The sequence below is a fragment of the Trichechus manatus genome, unplaced genomic scaffold (assembly GCF_000243295.1).
Source record: "Trichechus manatus latirostris isolate Lorelei unplaced genomic scaffold, TriManLat1.0 scaffold00004, whole genome shotgun sequence".
Lineage (NCBI taxonomy): Eukaryota > Metazoa > Chordata > Mammalia > Sirenia > Trichechidae > Trichechus > Trichechus manatus.
In genome coordinates, this window is record NW_004443940.1 from 31,791,484 (window position 1) to 31,811,372 (window position 19,889).

The 19,889-nt window shown below is 42.4% G+C and overlaps 1 protein-coding gene across 1 annotated transcript in view; it reads left to right on the forward strand.

Moving 5' to 3' along the window:
- The first annotated feature begins 9,420 nt into the window (after nt 1-9,420).
- The window catches only part of AFF3 (ALF transcription elongation factor 3), a 481,878-nt gene continuing 471,409 nt past the window's right edge, over nt 9,421-19,889 (forward strand). Inside the window, exons 1-4 of the mRNA XM_023734036.1 lie at nt 9,421-9,557; nt 11,847-11,967; nt 12,959-13,271; nt 13,401-13,786. Of these exons, the coding sequence (XP_023589804.1) occupies nt 13,019-13,271; nt 13,401-13,786 (639 nt within the window). The 5' untranslated portion in view covers nt 9,421-9,557; nt 11,847-11,967; nt 12,959-13,018. The remainder of the gene's footprint in view (nt 9,558-11,846; nt 11,968-12,958; nt 13,272-13,400; nt 13,787-19,889) is intronic.

Genomic DNA, 19,889 nt, shown 5'->3' on the forward strand with positions numbered 1-19,889 from the left:
AGGGGATACTGAGTGTTTTAAAATCAGCAAAGGTGTGTGTGTGTCAGGGTTATATCCTTTCACCATACTTATTCAGTCTGTATGCTGAGCAAATAATCTGAGAAGCTGGACTACATGAAGAAGAACTCAGCATCGGGTTTAGAGGAAGAGTCATTAACAAGCTGTGATATGCAGATGACACAATCTTCCTTGCTAAAAGTGAAGAGGTCTTGAAGCGCTTACTGATGAAGATAAAAAACTACAGCCTTCAGTATGGATTACACCTCAACATAAAGATAAAAAAAATCCTCACAACTGGACCAGTAAACAACATCATGATAAATGGAGAAAAGATTGAAGTTGTCAAGGATTTCATTTTTCTAGGATCCACAATCAACACCCATCAGTCAAGAAATCAAAGGACACATTGCATTGGGCAAATTTGCTGCAAAAGACCTCTTTAAAGTGTTAAAAAGCAAAGATGTCTCTTTGAGGACTAAGGTGCACCTGACCCAAGGTATGGTATTTTCAGTCACTTCATATGCATGCGAAAGCTGGACGATGAATAAGGAAGGCCAAAGAAGGATTGATGCATTTGAATTATGGTGTTGGTGAAGAATATTGAATATACTGTGGACTGCCAGAAGAACGAACATGTTTGCTTTGGAAGAAGTGCAGCCAGCATGCTCCTTAGAAGAGAGGATGATGAGACTTTGTCTTATGTACTTTGGACATGTTATCAGGAGGGACCGGTCCCTGGAGAAGGACATCATGCTTGGTAAAGTAGAGGGTCAACAAAAAAGAGGAAGACCCCCAAGGAGATGGATTGACACAGTGGCTGCAGCAATGGGCTGAAACATAGCAAGGATTGTGAGCATGGAGCAGGGCTGGGTAGTGTTTTGTTTTGTTGTATGTAGGCTTGCTATGAGTCAGAACTGACATGATGGCACATAACAACAATGTAGGACATAGGAAGCATACTTCAGTCAGGGATGAGATCATGGAATCTGTTGGAGGCAGTTAGGGAATGTTTCCCAGAGAGAAGCAATGCTGAGCTGAGACCTTCAGAATCAGGAGTTAGGTAGGTGCAGAGCAGAGGTTTTCAAGGCAGAGAGAATAGTGTATGGTTTGGCTCACAAGAGGTCATGGCATAGAAATTGGGGAAGTTGAGGGTTGATATTGGAGAGATAAGTACGGGCCAGGTCCTTGGATGGGAAACCAGATTTAGACTATCCTGAGGGCAGGGTGGAGCCAGAGCAGTGACATGATCAAAGTGCTGTTTTAGAAATTCCCTTCTGGCTTTAATGTGGAGGGACAGTTGCACTGAGGCATGAAGAACAGCTTGGGGACCCAGTAGGAGGCACCGCAGGGATCAGGGAATGAAGTGATGGTGGCTTGGACTGGGGTGGTGGCAATGGAGAAGGACAGAGGTGGACAGATTTGAGTGATACTTAGGGGTAGAGTTACCAAGACTGGGGGAGTTGATTGGATGATGGGGACAGTGGTGTAGAAAATGGAAGAGTCAAGATGATGCCTAGCTTTCTGATTTGAGCAATAAGGTGAAATGTGGTGCCATCCACCAAGACAGGCATCAGAAGCCGAGGTGGAGGCTGGGATGGAAGAAGGTGGTAAGTGTAGACTTGTTGGACTTTATGGGAAGCTGGACTTAAGAAGACTGAGTAGCCAGTGGATAATTGGGTCTGGAGCTGAGAGGAGAGATTTCGGTGGAGCTTGGAGCCTTGCACATCATCCTCATAAAGATGGCACCTACAGGCAAGGAATGAATGACATCACCCAGGGAGACTGTGACGTGAGAAGAGTCAAGTCCTACACAGGAGGTTTTGCACTGAACTCTGAGTGGCAACAACTTTTAAAGGAGTGGCATAGGGAAATAAATGTGCAAAGTAAACACAAGAATAACTGGAGAGACAGGAGGGACACCACGTGCGTACAGTACCATAAAGCCTAGGGAAGAAAGCTTCTAAGAAGACATTGTTAGCAGTGTGGGGTGTTGGGGAGTGAAGGGTGTCCATTGATTTCAGAGTAAGGGAGTTGTGACCTTGCTGAGAACAGCAGAACCAGATCATAGGGGTTCAGGAAAACCAAGGAGGAGGCAGCAACAGTAGACAGTTCTGTGGAAAACTGTGGCTGATAATAGAAGGAGCAGTAGCAAGCAAAGGACAGAAGGCCGGGGGAGGGCTTATCATTTTCTTTATTTTAAAGATGGGAAAGCCTTGAATGTGGTTATTTGCTGATGAGAAAAAACCAGCTGAGATCAAATCAATGACCCAATAGGAGAAAGTGGCATCTCTGGGAGGTGGGAGGGGTTAGGAGTCAGAGTTCAGGTGGAAGAATTAGCCTGGAAAGGAGAAAGGACGGCTCCTTAGAGAGAGTGAGGAGGAGGAAAGGGTTTAAAGGCACGAGATTGCAGGTCAGATGGGGAAAGATTGGAGGACGGGAAGTTGAGGGAGAATCTGCTTATTGGCTTCTGTTTCCTCTGTGACAGAGGAACCGAGCCCCTGGTCTCATACCTTAATACCGCCTTCTTGGCAACCCACAGAAGCTTGATCTTCTCAGTGGCTGTTCTGTTTCCTCTTTCAGATACCGAGGAATTTTCATTGTCTGTTTCCTTCTGCCCTGCCCTCTTTACCCACTGAGATCCCTAGCTAAGCTAGTAAACTGCTCTGTGCCAGATAAGTCCTTCTCATCTTCAAAACAGGGTCTCCTTCCCTCCCAGGTAAATTAATAAGTCTGTTATAGTAGTTTACATCTTTGTTGTCAACATTGAAGACCCTAATGGTTGGCCTGGCAGGTTGATTAGATATCAGGAGATATTTGAGGCCATGCATGTCCTTTTAATTCTACCACTCTTTGTTTTCAGTGCAGCCTAGGGCTAGCTCTGCACCTCACAGGTAAATTACCTCGGTTCAACAGATAGCAGCCACCCAAGGTGACTCTTACTCCTTTTCAGAAATCCTGTTGATCCGGTCAGCACATTAGTGGTTCTGAATGGTAAAGAAGTTGAGGAATTGGATTCAGGAAGAGCCATTCTTGAGGCTAATATTCTGAGCCTCAGAGCTTCCTATGTCGGGAAACTGATCTGACTGAAGTGTTAGGAAGTTAGATGACAGGACTCAGCTACCTTTCTGCTTTATGACTTATGGCGCCACACCTATGACCCTGGGGCCACAGAAGGGATTGTATGGTAGGGCTTCATGGTTAAAGCAAAGATCTTAGGCATGCTGTATAAAATATGACACATCATGTATATGGCTTTTAAAATTCCTAGGAACTGAAGTTTAGGAACTGATGTTGTAAAGTGAAAATGAAATTTAACTGAACATTTGGTGAGGCAAAAGTAGTTTATTGGCTCTAACATGAAAGCCCTGGGGGTAAGCATCATTCTCATCCCGGATGTCTGTGATTGACGACGGCTCTGTGCTGCCACCTGGAAGTGAGCTCTTGGAAACAGCATAGTAGGGACTTTGCAAATGGGTCCCATTTGGTTAAGTTACTGCTTTTGTGAGGCTCTGCTGCATCTTTATATTCTACCAAGGAGAAGATGGTAAATCGGAGTAATTGCTTCATCCCAAGGTACTTTTATATTGTAAAAGAAAAAAAGTCCTGTTTAGAAACTCAGATTAACTTCTGTTGTTACACTATACGGAAAGCCTCTTTGCAAGCCACTTGTTATATAGCCTGGTGTTTTATTTATCATGGAACAATTCCATTAGAGTCTGACACTTGTTCTCATGGCACCAAGACTTAGGATCTCTCAGGAAAACATTTAACCCTTGGAAATGCAAAGCTGTCACTTATCTGTCATTTCCCTAAAAACTCACTAGGGTATATTTATGAGAGAGATTTGAAACAGTAATCATTTCCACTGACTTAGGAGTGGAGTTGGGAGTTAGTAAATGATCAGTGAAGAATTGGTATGTTTCCAGTACCAGATTGCAGCAGTGGCTTGTCTATGCTATTCTGTTATAAAGTGCACTTAATATGGTTATCTGTAATTCTTAAGGAATTCAGTATATAGAATTCCACACTTAAAAAAAATCGATAAAATGGAGGAATTAATTTATCTTACAACTCTTGCAGTCTTCTGCTTAAAGAATCAGGCACTGGAGTATTACTTAATTACTAGTGCTGACTCATTTTAAGTATGTACCCATGTTTTATTTTATAGATGCATTTTAGAAGAATTCTGTAAGTTAACGTACGTCAACCAAGGAGGCTTAGAAAATCTTAGAAGAATAAACTGAAATTTTTATGATTTGAAAATCAACACCCTTTTGTCTGGCATTTACTGACAGAGGATGGGGGTGGGGGCAACATTTGTCAGAGCTAATCACTGAGCAAATTCCCAAGAAGGCAGTGGAGCAGAATTTGGTCTTTGGTGCCAGACTGCTTGGTTTCAAATCCAAGCTTTATTCTTTACTAGTTCTGTGACTCAGACATGTTAGTTAGCCTCAGAGCCTCCATTTCTTCACTGGTAACGTGGAGATGATATCTTTTGGGGTTTTTATGACTAGTAAGTAAAATAATGCATGTAAAGTGTCCGGTACAGTGGCCAGCATTTGGTAATAAACAACAGTTGTTGTTATTAGCAAAATTTAACATGGGCCAGATGGGTCTTGGAAGATGGCATAGGTCATCCAAAAAGGCTCTTTTCCTTTGGAATATTATTTGGGCTAATTTGTCTATGAGTGTTTGTTTCTTTGCTACTCCCTTCAATGCCCTAGTTTGCTGAAAGTTATGGAGCAGGAGAAGTTATGATTATGGCACAAACCGCCCACAATCCTATACTCATTCTGGTCGAACAGGGCAGAAAACCTAAGGCAACGATCTGTAAATTCTCTCAGGAGATATGTTTCAAGATTGAATTAAGATTGAGATAAACTTCTTGGTGAGAGACAAACAGGTAAAAGGTTGTGCAGACTTTATCAAGTTATTCATGGTAGAGATAGTCAATGAGGATCACAGTTACAAAGATGATGGTGCTCCAGGGGCATTATGATGTTGGAGAAAAACAGAGTGAACAAGCAAGGGAACTACCATTAATTTACTCAAAAAGAAGAGTCCAGTAATGTAAATGGGGGACTTGGTAATGTTCTTCAGGATTTAAGGTTTTGCTAAATACACGGTTGACTGGTTCTCGCTCCTCAGCAGATCTTTAACCACCACCACCCTCACCACCCTCACCACCATCACTACCACCCTCACCACCATCACTACCACCCTACCACCATCACCACCACCACCATCACCACTGCCACCACCACCACAACACAGGACCTCAGAGGAATCTGGTTGGGAGGATTCTTGCATCTTTGCCAAGATCTAACCCTAGGCCCATCTCCTCTCTCTGTTTGAATTGCTTCTATCACCTGCTCACTCCTTGGAGATCTCTCTGCCTTTCAGACCATCACTTCTGTTTGTACTATAAAGAGGGAACTTGCAAGTATACTTCAACAGTCCTCCTTTTCTGTAATTTACGAAAGGATTGCTAATCTCTTATTATTTACTTTATAAATAACAAAGGATGTTAATTAGTTTGACTTATTAAATTTAAAGCAATTGTTACAATTTTAGAGTGATTACTTTTTTTTTAAAATTATACACAGTTACTATTGTTGCTGTAACAAAGAGAAGGAGAGTGTCTACAGAATACTCTTTTCGCTGTTTTGTGCCTTTTCTTCCTGTTTGCCCCCATGGCTGCCAGTCCAAGCCCAGAGAGCTTGTTGGCATGTTGTCCAGGACTCTGTATATCTGAAAATACTGTCTCCTCTTTGGCCAGGCTGTTCAGGGCCAGCCTTGATGCAAACTGTAAAGAAAGGGAGAATGTGTCTCTGGGTTCCTTTTCTGTGATTCTTCTTTCCATTCATACCTCCAAACCAAACCTGTTTTCAGGAAGAAATCAGGTAAGCTTGTGTAGACTAAGGGAGAGATGACATTTTAGCAATGCAGCAAACCAAAGAAATGAAACTTTAAATGCACATGGAATTTCAGCTTTTTAAAGAAGTCAGGTGGTATGGGGAAGGCAAGGGTCGCCTACTCCAAATACTCTTAAAGGACACTTAGCCTAAAGGTTGGCAGTTCAAACCCACCTAGAGGCATCTTGGAAGACAAGTCTGGAGATCTGCTTCCAAGAACCCTCTGGAGCAGTTCTCCTCTGCACACATGGGGTCGCCATGAGTCTCAGTCAACTTGACAGCGACTAACAAAAACAGCCGTAGTCGATCATGTATCCTGTACGTTTAACCCCCACCTCTTTCTTCCTTCTCCTCCACTTTTCCTTTTTCTCAATACTCAGTTGAAAGTTGATCTCTGTCAGGAAGCCATCCTAATTCCCTGTGCTCTGTCTACCAATGCCCTGACCATGGTATGTCAACATTTTCTGCTTATTAATGGGTCCCCTTCTCCTCTCCCCTAGCTTATTAGCTCTCAGCAGCAGGATAGGCCAGAGCACTAATTGTCTCCGCAGCATCTGATGCAGTGACATTCAGAAGACATTCAGGAAATGCATTTGGACAAAAGCAAATTGCATTTCTGCTCTTTGAAGTGGACAATATTTTTTAAACATGGAAAACATGGTATTTTCTTCAAAAGATAGGTGAAAGATTGTTCATTCCCTTCTGTTCATTCTCTAACTTGTTTCTGGATTCCAATCTTGGAGACATACCAGTAGGTAGGATTTTTTTTTTTTTTTTAAGAATAAAACACTTTGATGATCATTGTCAAGCAGTGCCACATATACCCTTGCCAGAAAATAGCCCCAGTGGCACAACGGTTAAGCGCTTGGCTGCCAACCAAAAGGTTAACGGTTTGAACCCACCTGGAGGCTCTGTGGGAGAAAGACTTGGTCATCTGCTTCTGTAAAGATTACAGCCAAGAGAACCATATAGGGTAGTTCTGCTCTGTCACATGGGGTCACTACGAGTCAGAATCGACTCTATGGCACCCAACAACAGCAACCCTTGGCTGAAAGTCTCCTTTATGGGAAGTGTGGTGTCTTTGGACTGATTGTTCAGCTTTAAAAGGGCCATCTGTGGATGAGTGTTGTAGGAAGAAAGCCGACCCTTCTGACTAGAAGGGCTAGGTCAAAACAGGTTCAGCGAAGGGGCAGGCTCAAGGAGCTTCAGCGCCTTTTCCTGCAGTAGGGCAGCTTGGGGAAGGATTGAGCAGACGGGTGGGATTTGATGAACGTATTGGTACCATAAGCCTTATCTGGTTTGCTGTATAACTTACAATTTCTTTATTCACTCATCTGCCCTCTAGTCCACAGTTCTTTATTACATGGTTATACTTTTTTCTTGTGTGCTATGCAGAGACTGATTTTTGTCTTTTGTTGTTCTTGGGTATGTTTAAAAAAAAAAACAAAAAAACAAATTACAACAACTAAGCCTTTATTCCAGAATTCTCCTTATAGTTCTCTCTGAATGGGAACTAGCTTCTCTTTGTTTCGTTGGCCCAGTTTTACTTCTGTGGGGCTCATGTTCGCTCTTTATTAATACTGGGCTTGTAGACATAAGGCTTTTAGGAAGTGTGGCTGCCTCTGGGCTCATGGGTGACTGCTGGGTAGAGAGGAGTGTAAAGGACTTTGAACATTGCTGTGCCTGCAACATGATGTCTGCTTTATGACGTCTTTTGACGATTAAGCTCTTATTCTGAGTTCTTTGATCTTTAAAAAAGCTAACCTAGTAAAGTTTTCCACCCTGTCTTTCTCCAAGAGACGTTGCAAGGATAATTAAGGGACGTATATGGGAAGGGTGAGGAGCTCAGTGGAAGGTGCCATCAGACCCATAGGTAATACTGTTATTTCGTTCCTTGCTGTCACCACATGATCAAAAGTAAATTAATTTTGGAAATGATGATAATTTCTTGTTTGGGCATCTCTTCCTACCTAAGTACCATAATTTGCTTTGTCCTGAGCCCAGCAAGGTACCTGAATGTCTAGACTAAAACAAATAAAAGGGAAATTATCAGAAATGTTCTTACTACATTTTTCATTGGCTGGTTTTGTTATTCTAGAAATAAATAAGTCTTTTGAAAGGAGTTGATTAAAAAGATTTATTTTCTGGGAATGTTATGCATCTGCAGTAAATAATATTGTAGCAGTTGGCAGCCTCCACTGTCTTGCAAAATAAATAAATACATTTGGTGACATACATTTAAGGAATGTGATTCTTTAATTTTCCTGAAAATAAGGAGCAACTTTACAGATGATAGAGATTCTACCATCTGCTAGTAACAAAGAAACATAGCTTGTAACATGTGACTCTTACTGAGTTTAACGTACATAATGGTATGCCAGGCACTGGAATTTTCTAAAACTTGAGTCGGTCGTCCTCAGGGAAGCCGACCTGACTCTCTGGATGTCAGGGGAAAGGTCCTTTTGCTTCTAAAGCAAATGGCATGTCCTTTGCCTTGTTGCATTGCAGAAATGGCAGAGTAGAGAACAAGGCTGAGTTCTCATGGTGAAAGAGCAAGTGAAAGGCACTCTCTGGGCGTGTGGGTGGCTGCCCAGATTTCACTCCTAGTTAGTGGAATGGTGGACTCTCTGTAGCAAAAGTACCGTCTTTATAAGTCAAAACGCCTGGTGTTGGCAGAAGACATAAAAGTTCAGAAAGGTAGGGAGAGAAAGTTCAGAAAGGTAGGGATGGAAGTCCAGACTTTCTCTTACAATGGCATTTGCTTTAAGCAGGTGATGATTTAGCTCCTGAGGACTGAAATGACACGGACGGAGTTGTGGTTCGAGTTAAGGAGAAGGAGTGGGTGGGTTGCCTTTAGGAGGGGCTGAATGCTCAGTGGAGGCTGCAGAACTGCCAACCAGTGAAGGAGGAGAGAAGCCAAAGGAAAGGCATCAGGAAGTATTGCTTCTCCTTTTGGCTTTCCTTTGCAGAAGGGGAATAATTGTCATTTTCGGTATTCTGGTTTCATCCGATGATATGCAGGGTACTGCGTGACACAGCATTAGGATAGAACATAAGCGATGTCCAGACATTTCTATTTATAGATTACGTGTATGTGATCCTTAAGGTTTGTTAGTATTAGAAACCTAGACCCATCGTGTAGCCAGAAGCTCACTGGAGAACTTTATCTTTCAGTGGTCTGCATCTTGGAATGCTTTTGGTCATCTTCAAGCTTAAGGGGGGTGGGGAGTGAGGCAGGTTTAGTTAAAAAGATACAGCTTCCCCCTCACCTCCAGCGTCTCCAGATCATGGAGTGATTCGTACTTCCTGGCCCTGGGAATGCAATGAGCGTGATGTCTGCCTTGTTGATGTTGGCTTTTATCCTGCTGCCTTTGCCTTGAACTTCTCAGCCACATTGCAAAATGGGGAGAGTGTATAATTGGTCTCTATCATCTTCGTACCCCAGTGTCCATATGCCCTTTCCGTTTGGCTTTTGGGGAACATGCTGGAAACTCATTCACACTAAAACACAGAAGCTGAAGAGGTTTACAGGGTTTTCCCTTCTTGTGGTGCTTACGTTTCTTACAGGGGCGAAGACATCCTAAACCAGAGGAATGACTCTGTAGTTGTGGAGTTTCAGTCGTCAGCCAGCAGATGCAGGAGGTATTATTTGGGGCATGGGTGGGTGGGTGGGTGTGTGGCAGGGGGTGTTCTCAGAAGCCCAGAAATCATCCTCAGCGATCACCTGCCTGCTCCATCCATACATCAGGCCACTTCGTGCATCCCACCAGTCTTGTCTGTATGGTTGGCGTGAGCTGGCTGTAGGCAGCGAGCATGTGTGTGGAAGTCTTGTGTATGAAGCTCAGCACAGTGGGTTCTTTGCAGGTGACTTCCCTACTGGAGAAGGGAAGAGTTGTGATACATGCAGTACGAGCTTTTTTTTTTCTTTTAAAGACTACAAATGTTGGTATTGGTCCAAAAGTTAGCACACACAAGTTCATAGTAAAACTAGAATTCTCCTTTGGTTAAAGCCTGCTTCATGCATGAGTCACGTGTCCATTTTAAATCCACGTGATGTTCACGAAAGTTGAGCTTTCTTATTACAAACATCCGTAAGCTGGATGGCACAATCACACTCCTTTTCTCTGAGCTTGAAGCCTGCTTCTGTGAATCAGAGTGCCATTGCCACCCATGCCCCCTTGTGCTGGTCACTGTCACACAGCCGCCCAGAGAGTTCTTGGTGATCCGGATGCTGCAGCTGTGAGCCTCTCAGAGGCTACAACCCCCCTTTACATGAAGGTCATTGGTTGGACTTCCAAATCTAATAACTTTGGGTAATGTACTAAGGATGACTTAAAATGCTAATAGGCTACTCGTTCTGGGTATTTCAACATTCCCTAATCCGAAATTGAAGTGAAATGCCTTAGGTGCTGTAACAGCTTTGCCGGAAGCATATTCAGCTCGCCCCTTAGATGGCGAATGCAGAGTACGTTCTGGCCAAATGGGCAGAGCTAGGGGGAGAAGCAGTGTTTCTTTTATTTGTGTTCCCTAGAGCTACATGACATAAATCCTCTCTTTTATTAAAGAGAGCTACTTAGCTAAAATAAATAAATAAATAAATAAATAAAAATCACCACTTTGATAAGTTTCTTTGAACCCACAGATCTTTCTACTGTTAACAATGTTTTAATAGGCATACATTGGATTTTATGGCACCTAAAACTGTTCCATGGCCCTTTTATATATTACCTTTGCATTGAAACCTTATAGCAACACCATAAAACATGCCTGGTTTATAATGAAGACGCTGGGCTACAGGCAGATTGTGGGGCTTTTCCGTCAGCACGTAGCTGGGTCGGGGAGAGCAAGTTAGTAGTGGCCGTCCAGACTCCCAGCTCAGGCATCCGCCCGCTGGCCCCAGTGGAACCTCTAAGCAAAAGGATGAAATGGTCCCTTAAGCTAAGTCCTTCTGCTGGGGAGTGAGTACGGTGCTGACTTTGGGGGGTTTGTTTGCTCTTTCCGACTGGTAGTGGTTAGCTCTGTCCTCTAGTCGGAAGAGCAGATTTCTTGATCCAGGGAGCTGAACGAGCAAGTGTATTTCCTTCCTTCAGTAAACAGCTCAATTCCTTACCCTTAGTTGAATTAGCCCCTTTATTTTCTCCTTATTAGAGGAAGGAACACATTATTTCTTCCTTCGTTCTTCCAGCTAGCTGATGTCTGGGCACTTTATAATTGTATTTTGGGAGCATAGATATTAATTTTCTCCAACAAAAAGGCCCAGTTCCTGGATGGCGCGACATAATTCAATTTCCCTTCTCTCCCTTTGTCCCTGCACCCTTTCCTCCTGGCGCGTTTTTCATAGTTAGGAGGAGTGGTCGTGTCAAATCTATCAGAAGGAGGCATTGATTCAGGAGCAGTTTGACGACTTGACTGATGAACGGAGATCAGAAGAAGGCTCATAACTGTGGAAACCACTGGGGCATGGAGCTTTAACAGCTCTTCAGGGAGCAAGTTAATGAGGGAATCACTACAGAAACATGGCTATGCAGAAAAAAGAAAAAAACATTCCCATATAACACCCAGAGACTATGTCATCAGAGGAAATATGCTCATAATTTCTGTTTACACATTGCTGTAATTACCGTCAGCTCTAAGATTATTGTCAGTCTTCTCCCGTCAAAGCTGCTTAGATATTTCCTCTTTCACATATCAGGCAGAGGTGTCTAGTACAGGTTGGAGCTTGTCCTAAGGACTTCCCCCCCTGGAAGAACGTAATTGTCCGGCCCCCGAGCTGGCGTTGCCTGATTAGACGGGCTTTAATCTATTTCATGTTCTTGTTATCATCGCCATTTGTCCATGAGCCAGGCTTCTGCACTTAGATGCATGTTACGTTGGGCTTCCCCTTTAATTTTTTGGTGTGTGGTCTGTTCTCTTTTCTTTCTCCTGATGCAGTGCCTATGAGCCAGACAGAAATGTATTACGGAGGAAAGAACGAGAGCGACGAAATCAGGAAACTCAACAGGATGACGGCACGTTTAATTCTAGTTACTCCCTCTTCCGTGAGCCTTACAAGGTAGATGGTTTTCGTGTGTTCGTCACCACCCTCCCTCCGTGCCCCTGAGCCCCGTGTGATGGCAGGGGGCTAGAACTGTTGACCAACAGAACATCAGTTAAGTTGCTGCTGGTTCAGCCCAAGGAGGACAGCTCAGCCACTAGGTATGGGGCCTTCCCTCCCACATCTTGGCATCTGTTCCACATGTCTTTAGCTGCTACTCCCTCCATAAAATGTAAATTTTGGTGAATATTGAGATTGGTTTGCTGTGATTTGTATCAGTAACATAGACTTAATTTTTGCATTAATTTTAAAAGAGAATTCCGTTTGTTTTGCTTTCTAAGCTTTCAGAAAACAAACACTGTTAAGAAGAGGTTGAGTTACATATTTGTAAGTGTTAGGGCTAATGAGAAAGAAACTGCTGTATTATTTCTCATTTGTATCAAATGCCATGAAAGAATCTCTCTTCCAAAACTAAATAATCTTCCTAGATTTCACTGCCAGCTTAGGCTCATGGAGCTGTGGGAACCTCAAGCTGGTAGGTTCCTGCATGTGTCCTTTGTAAGCTTCACTCTGGCTTCTCGTGCCTGTCAACTCTGGATGTCTGACAAGAATAATTATATATTTAGAAATCGGAAGCAGAAGAATTGTGAGCCAAATCTGGGTTTTCCACAAAAGCTTCCAGTAGTATCACACAGAAAAGAAAATCCAAATCCTGGAAAGGTTTCATCCAGGCCGTTTTGCGAAGTTGCAACAGCAAATTTTCTGATTTCCAGGAAATATGTTTTAACTGCAGCGTGACACCAAGGATAGATCCTTTTTTATGTACTCTAAGGTGGTTTCAGCTTCCCCGTTTTGAACGTAGAGCACTGACAGGCATCTTCAGAGACTGCGAGGGCTTTGCTTCCATCTCCCAGCTCTCATTCTGAATGTGGGGAAGTGGCTCTGTGGTCAGAGAGTGCAGGCACTTGTCTATGGTAATAGCGTGCATCTTTTGTTTCCCTTTCTCCAGACTAACAAGGGGGATGAGCTCTCCAACCGGCTCCAGAATACTTTAGGCAATTATGATGAAATGAAAGACTTCTTAACGGATAGATCCAATCAGAGTCATCTTGTTGGCGTTCCCAAAACTGGGGTTCCTCAGACTCCCGTGAACAAGATCGATGAACATTTTGTTGCAGATTCGAGAGCCCAGACCCAGTCTTCGTCTGTCTGTAGCTCTGCATCTTCCACACCAGCAGCTGTCCCAGTGCAGCAGAGTAAGCGGGGCACCATGGGCTGGCAGAAGGCTGGGCACCCACCATCTGATGGCCCACAGAGAGCAAGTAAGCATGGATGCAGATTGCTTGATTTGCACAAATCTGCTGACTCTAAGAACAGTAATAAAAGACCTAATCATTGTGTGTTGAGCCCCTAACCCTCATCTTCCTCTTCTTCTTCTTCTTCCAACTCAGCACAACAGGGCTCTCTCAGGACCTTGCTTGGAGATGGTGTTGGCAGACAGCAGCCACGGACCAAACAAGTGTGCAATGTGGAGGTGGGTCTTCAGATCCAGGACAGGCCACCTGCTATGGCAGCCAAGCACAGCAGTGGCGGACACTGTGTTCAAAACTTTCCTCCATCGCTGGCTTCCAAACCCAGCCTGGTCCAGCAGAAGCCAACTGCATATGTGCGGCCAATGGATGGCCAAGATCAGGCTCCTGATGAGTCTCCTAAGCTTAAGTCATCTACAGAAACCAGTGTGCACTGCACATCGTACAGGGGCGTCCCAGCCACCAAGCCAGAGTCAGCCAGAACCAAGGCCAAGCTTTCCAAGTTCAGCATCCCCAAACAAGGAGAGGTGAGTCTTCTCCATGCCACTCACATGCAACTTAGTCGTTATGAGTGACGACTTGACAGGTATAAATTCAATTTCTGTGTTTCTTTTTTGCAATGATGTGACTGGTTTCATGTGGTAAGATTTGTAATAATAATTGAAGGGGGAGGCAGACACAAATAATGATTTTATAAAATCTTTAATTTATTACGATCAGAATCGTTTTAAGTACCTACAAATGCAGTTGTGTCTGTGTGTATGCGTTAAGTTGGGGAAATTCTGCTTCAGTATATTCCAAAGGTTTTTTGATGAACAAGCCCGTGTTATCTGAGATAGTAGATACTAGAAAGACAAGTACTTGAAAGACTATCATTTTTAATATGTAAAGAGGTTAATTTTTGTGTGAAAGAGTTCAAAGGTGTTTTAACATTTCTGTCAGTTTAGGAATGTTTCAGCAGAGACTTCACAAAGTAAGGTTTACAGTAATTTTTAAACTAATTGTTTAAATATGTCAGTGTTGAATTTGGTGACTCTTCAGGTGTTTCAGCTGTTCTGTCTATGTTATGATATTTAAGGTCCAGGTTCATTGCTGTTAATCAGAATTCTTACTTGAACCTTTCGAGTCCCGTGAAGATGGTCTTCAGTTGTATGAAGAGAGTGAAATCGTTTAGTTCACATTCTTCAGATTTGCATTTCAATTTTATTCTAAAGTCTTGGTTCATGGTATTACAAAATGTATGGAGTGGATTTATCGAATGTTAGAATTCTAAAGAAGCAAGTCGCATGATCATGGAGGTGGCAAAGAGGCAGTGACTAGTCACTTAACAGTGAATCTGGGTAGAGAATAAAGTTGTTTCAGAGAAGCACATCTAATAATTGGCAACAGTCGCCAAGAGCACATGAAGAAGAAAGATGACTGTGGACATTTTTCGTTTTGCTGAGATACAGTATACTAACTAAAACAAAGTATGAGTTCTAGAACATTGTACTTAGAAATTGTTCAGTTGGCTTTTTTTTTTTTGACATATTCTTCTTTAAAGACTGGGTGACAATTTGAATAGAATGTTCTTTGTATCTTAATCTGATTTAATCAGCAAATGAAACAAATGATTTGACATTTCTTGTTGTGTTTCTAACAAGGCTGAGCGTAAATGTTTCTGAGCTATCATCTTTAGAAATCACCTCAGACCAATCACCTTGGACCAACTGGGAAATCAACATATTAATACCCTTAGAGAAGACATCTTTTTTACTCTGTGAGATGTTTACATAGTGTAAAATGGCGGGAGTAGAAATAGTAGTACGTCAGAACCTATCTAACTTCAAGGAGTATAAGGCGAATCAAGATAAGCCCAAGGCTGTTTCCCATGAAGTGGAGGTCAGGCATAACTCCATCCTCCAACCTTTTTACCAATTCTGACACCAGTCATCCTTCCTGCAGTACTCTCTACTTCTCTTCTGGGTTTAATAATCCATTGCAGTGGCCACATTGAACTCACAGAACATACTTACAGTTAAGTGGTTTATTAAGAAACAGGGCACAACTCGGGAGCAGATTAACAAGCTACAACTCAGGATCAAGATCAGGAAGCATGTGCTGGACAGCTCTCTTAGCTCCTCTGGGCCCTGCAGGCCTCCTCTAGGCCCCTGAAGACAGGCTCCTCTTGCCCCTGTTGTCTGCTGCTGCTGGCACCGCCACTGGGCACCTTCTGAGCCTGTCGCTGTCTGCAGAGTTACAGCCCTTGACCTGTGTTACAGCTCCTTTATGAGGTTCCTTGTCTCCTCTCTTTGTTTCTTCTCTCTTCTCTCTGCTTTCTGCTTCTTCCTGTGCTTATCCTCCTGCTTCCTTCTAAAAAACCACTGTGGGATTGGCTGCTTAAATACACAAACTCCTTGACAATTTCAAGGCATGGCACTCCCACCAGGGCCACGAACTGACCAATCCTTTCTGGATAGGCCACTTCATTTGCATAGTAGGCTACAGCTCACCTCATTTACATAGTCTGTTGACTAATCCTTGCAAGGTACATAGTAAATCACGGGGCAAACTGCAGCCCAGAGCCAGGCAGAAAGTATCAAACCATCCTTGTCTACAGCTTACCCAGGGAATGTCAATCAACCTGGACAAAAGTAACAAAACCTCTGCGGTAAAAACTAGGGCAAAGGTAACTCCTCAAGGCTTAGGGGAAAGATCTCTCAAGCTGTTTTTACTAAGAACCAAGGCTAATGGCCGTATAAAGGAACTCATTTCACCACGCACAGTTTCTAATGAGGAAATTGAGTGACATGTATACCAGTTACTTCTTTTGTTTATTAATTTATGATGGATTGCAGGAAGTATTCATTAGAATGAATACAGGCAAAATGTAACTTTAAATTTCTACAAGCATTTATGTTTTTAAACGTTGTAGGAAACACACATAAATACTACTTTACAAAACTGAATTTCTTTAAACTCTTTGATTTTTGTCATCATCATCAAATGCCAGTTTACACTGGCAAAAAAGCATCGTTTATCCGGGACCAGTGTGACTAACTCTTCCAACCACCAAAAATCCCTCTATCAGTTTAATCCCAATTGATTCCTTGTTAAAATGACTTTAATTAGCCAAAGACACTTCAGATTTATTAGGTAATAATATATTTGTTTATTTTAGAAACCAGTGAGTTGATAAAACTCTCCTTAAAAGGAAAGGATTAATATTTTCAAAAGCCACTACAGCCTTGTGCAGATTAACTATGCAGTGTTCATTAGCCTTTGGAGACTGTCATTAGTAACTTGGACTTTTTCATGATGCCCTTTAGGGATACCAGATTGGGAGTGACGCACTGTACTGGGGTCCGGTAATCACACAACAAAGAGAGGGATGCCTGAAACAGAGAAAGTCATATTCAGAGAAACCAGAACCTTTTTACAGGAAATGTTTCATTTCCCTTGCAATATAATGATATTGAACAGCCAGCCTGCTGTCTTCCTAGTGCTGGTATACTGAATACTTAAAGAGGGGAAGCGTGCATTGATAGAAAAGAGGTAGCAAATGGTGTTATTCATAGAACAAAGTTCTAGTCGGTGGATTTTTTTGGGAGGGGGAGAACTATGCAGTGCTTATTTTAGCAGAAAGTATTATAAAAGTTATAATCAATAACACGTGTCACACTAGTCTGTTCAATCAGTGCACTATCACAATAAGAAAATGGTTCTTTCCCGGACAGCAGCAGAATGGTATCTGTAAATTAGTGTTCCTGTCCTTCAAACTCAATGAGAATTTTTTCTTTTACAGTACTTCAAGAGAAAATTATGAACACTTTTTGAAAGCACATCGTTCAATATCGATGGGCTATTCCCGTAAAATCCACAGTTATAGCATAGAAACAGGAATTTTATCAACCTATCAGATTTTACTTCTGAGGGAATACTTGCTTTTATTTGTGTGTTTATTTTTTTAGTGGGGTAGAACAATTTAATGTGGCACACGATTTCAAAAATACTAATTCATCTGCTTCTTTTGTAGACATACATCACCTGCATGAAAATGTCCTCTTAATAGTGCTGAGGTTAACTCTCAGTGAAGCAGGGAGTGTGTTCTTTAGGGAATTTTACAGAGGAAATGGCCTGACAGGAACAGATTTTCATAACATTAGCTGTAGAGCAGGAATTCTGACAGTCGGCCAAGTTTGGAGGGCCAAGGAGAAGTGCTAGGTAAAAATGATACAAAGACAAGGGGGGAGAGTTGTTTGGTATTGCATAAGTCCATTCCTCATAAAAAAATCAAATCAGTTACTACGTGCAGTGTGCAGTGAGAGAGTTTAAAAAATTCAAAGATGAGATCTCTGCCTCCAAGAAAATTTACATGAATTGAATAAATTAGACTCCAACACTTAGCTTTCAGCTTGCATTTTCTCTCACTCACGGTGGAAACTAAATTAAAAGATTAGCTTTCTAGTCCAAGGAAACCTCCCTCACTTTCAGTATCCATCTAGTAGAATAATGTTCTGCGTTGTTTTTAAAAATTGAGAATTTGTGAATCTCTTTTGCCTGTATTTATACTTTATAAATTCCTCGTTCTTTCCCTTATAACATCTATACTCTTTCTACTGGCATGGTGAATTATTTGTTGTAACTCTTTGTCGTCTTCAGTAATGGATAATTAGTGTAGAAAAATTCAGTGCAGTTTGATAAGGAGGTTAGACACCTCAAGGGAATTCCTCAACTTATACACCTGCCTCTTGGCTGGCTTTTTCTGGCTTAGTTTTGTGTTTAGTGAAAAACATATTTTTCTTGTTATAGCTGGAGTCTTTTGTTCTCGACGCCACCCCTCATTAAGGGCGCCTCCCCTAGCGTGCCATTTGGAAAGGTGTCTGCTCTTAGGTGAGAGACAAGGGACTTAGTGGACAGACAAGTACGCATCCTAGAGCATCAAGGCTGGGATGCGCTAAACATCATTTACAATTGAAGTAAATTATTTGGGTTTACAAATTAACGTTTTGCCCTTCAAATGTAACTCAAGGTCTCGACATTGGGATTTCTGTTAACCTAGAGGGGCAGAGTCAGGTTTTGCGGGATCTAAAATGTATATTGTCTTGGGGTCTGTCTTAGTTATCTAGTGCTGCTGCACCATAAATACCACAGGTGGATAGCTTCAACAAAGAGAAATCTATTCGCTCACACTCTAGTAGGCTAGAAGTTCAGATTCAAGGTGCCAGCTCCAGGGGAAGGCTTTCTCTTTCTGTGAGCTCTGGTGGAAGGTCCTTGTCATCAGTCTTCCCCTGGTTGAGCAGCTTCTCAGCACAGGGACCCCGGGTCCAAAGGATGCGCTCTGCTCCTGGCGCTGCTTTCTTGGTGGTACGAGATCTCCATGTCTCTCTGCTCACTTCTCTTTTATATCTCAAAAGAGATTGACATAAGACACAACCTAATCCTGTAGATGAAGTCCTGTCTCATTCATGGAACTGTCTCTAATCCTGCCTCATTAGTATCATAGAAGTTAGGATTTACAACACATACGACAATCACATCAGATCACAGAATGGTGGACAACCACATAATCCTGGGAATCGTGGCCTGGTCAAGTTGACACACATTTCTGGGGGACAGAATTCAATCCATAACAGACACTGGAGGCTCAGTGGTAGACTTCTTGCCTTCCATGGCAAGAGTCCCAGGTTTGATCCCTGGCTGTGCACCTCAAGAGCAGCCACCACCCTCATCTGTCAGTGGAAGCTTTTGTGTTGCAATGATGCTGAACAGGTTTCAGTGGAGCTTCCAGACTAACACAGACTAGGAAGAAAGGCTTGGTGATCTACTTCCAAAAATCAACCATTGAAAACCCTGTGGATCACAGTGGCCCAGTCTGAAACCAATCATGTGGATGACACAGGACGTGGAAGTGTTTCATTTGGTTGTGCTTGGAGTCGCCTTGAGTCAGGGGCCAACTGGATGGCAGCTAGCAGTTAACAGCATGAGAAAGCCTAATACGTTTCAGTGCCGTTGAAACAAAATATATGTCTCACAGCCTATAAAATTGATTTGTTTGGCAAGTTACATGTTCAGCAGCGGTACCCCAAAAATACACATATTAGTTTCGTTTTCTATTCATTTAATAACTAGTGATGATTTGAAGTTGCTATTGCAGAGGGTTCTGATGGCTGGGAATTGGAAAAGCCAGGAAAGCATAGGAGACCGTGATTGCTGCCCATGTAGGTCAGCCAGTGACAAGAAGAGTGATACCTAAAGCTGAGAATCAATGAATAGACTTTAAATAGCTTTAGTAGTGGTTGATGATACACCCACGGGAGCAGAGTACCCATTTTTGATTTATCAGAATTATATTTGTTAAAATAAATGATTAAATAGTTTAAGATATATTGATGAATTGTAGCATTTTCATGATGGACCCTTTCAAGTCACCGTTTATACCACGAATAAGAGTAGAAAGATGAAACATCGGAATTCCACAAAATAGCTTCCTAGAAAAGCAATTAACTGAATTTTTTTTTTAAAGTTCACGGAAGATAAATGATGTAGGCTTCTTATTTCCTGTCACTCTTGGTTACCTTTTTATGAAAATGGATTTCTTCCAAATTGAAGTCAGCACCAGCCTATCGTGTGAAAAAGGCATCTGTAAAT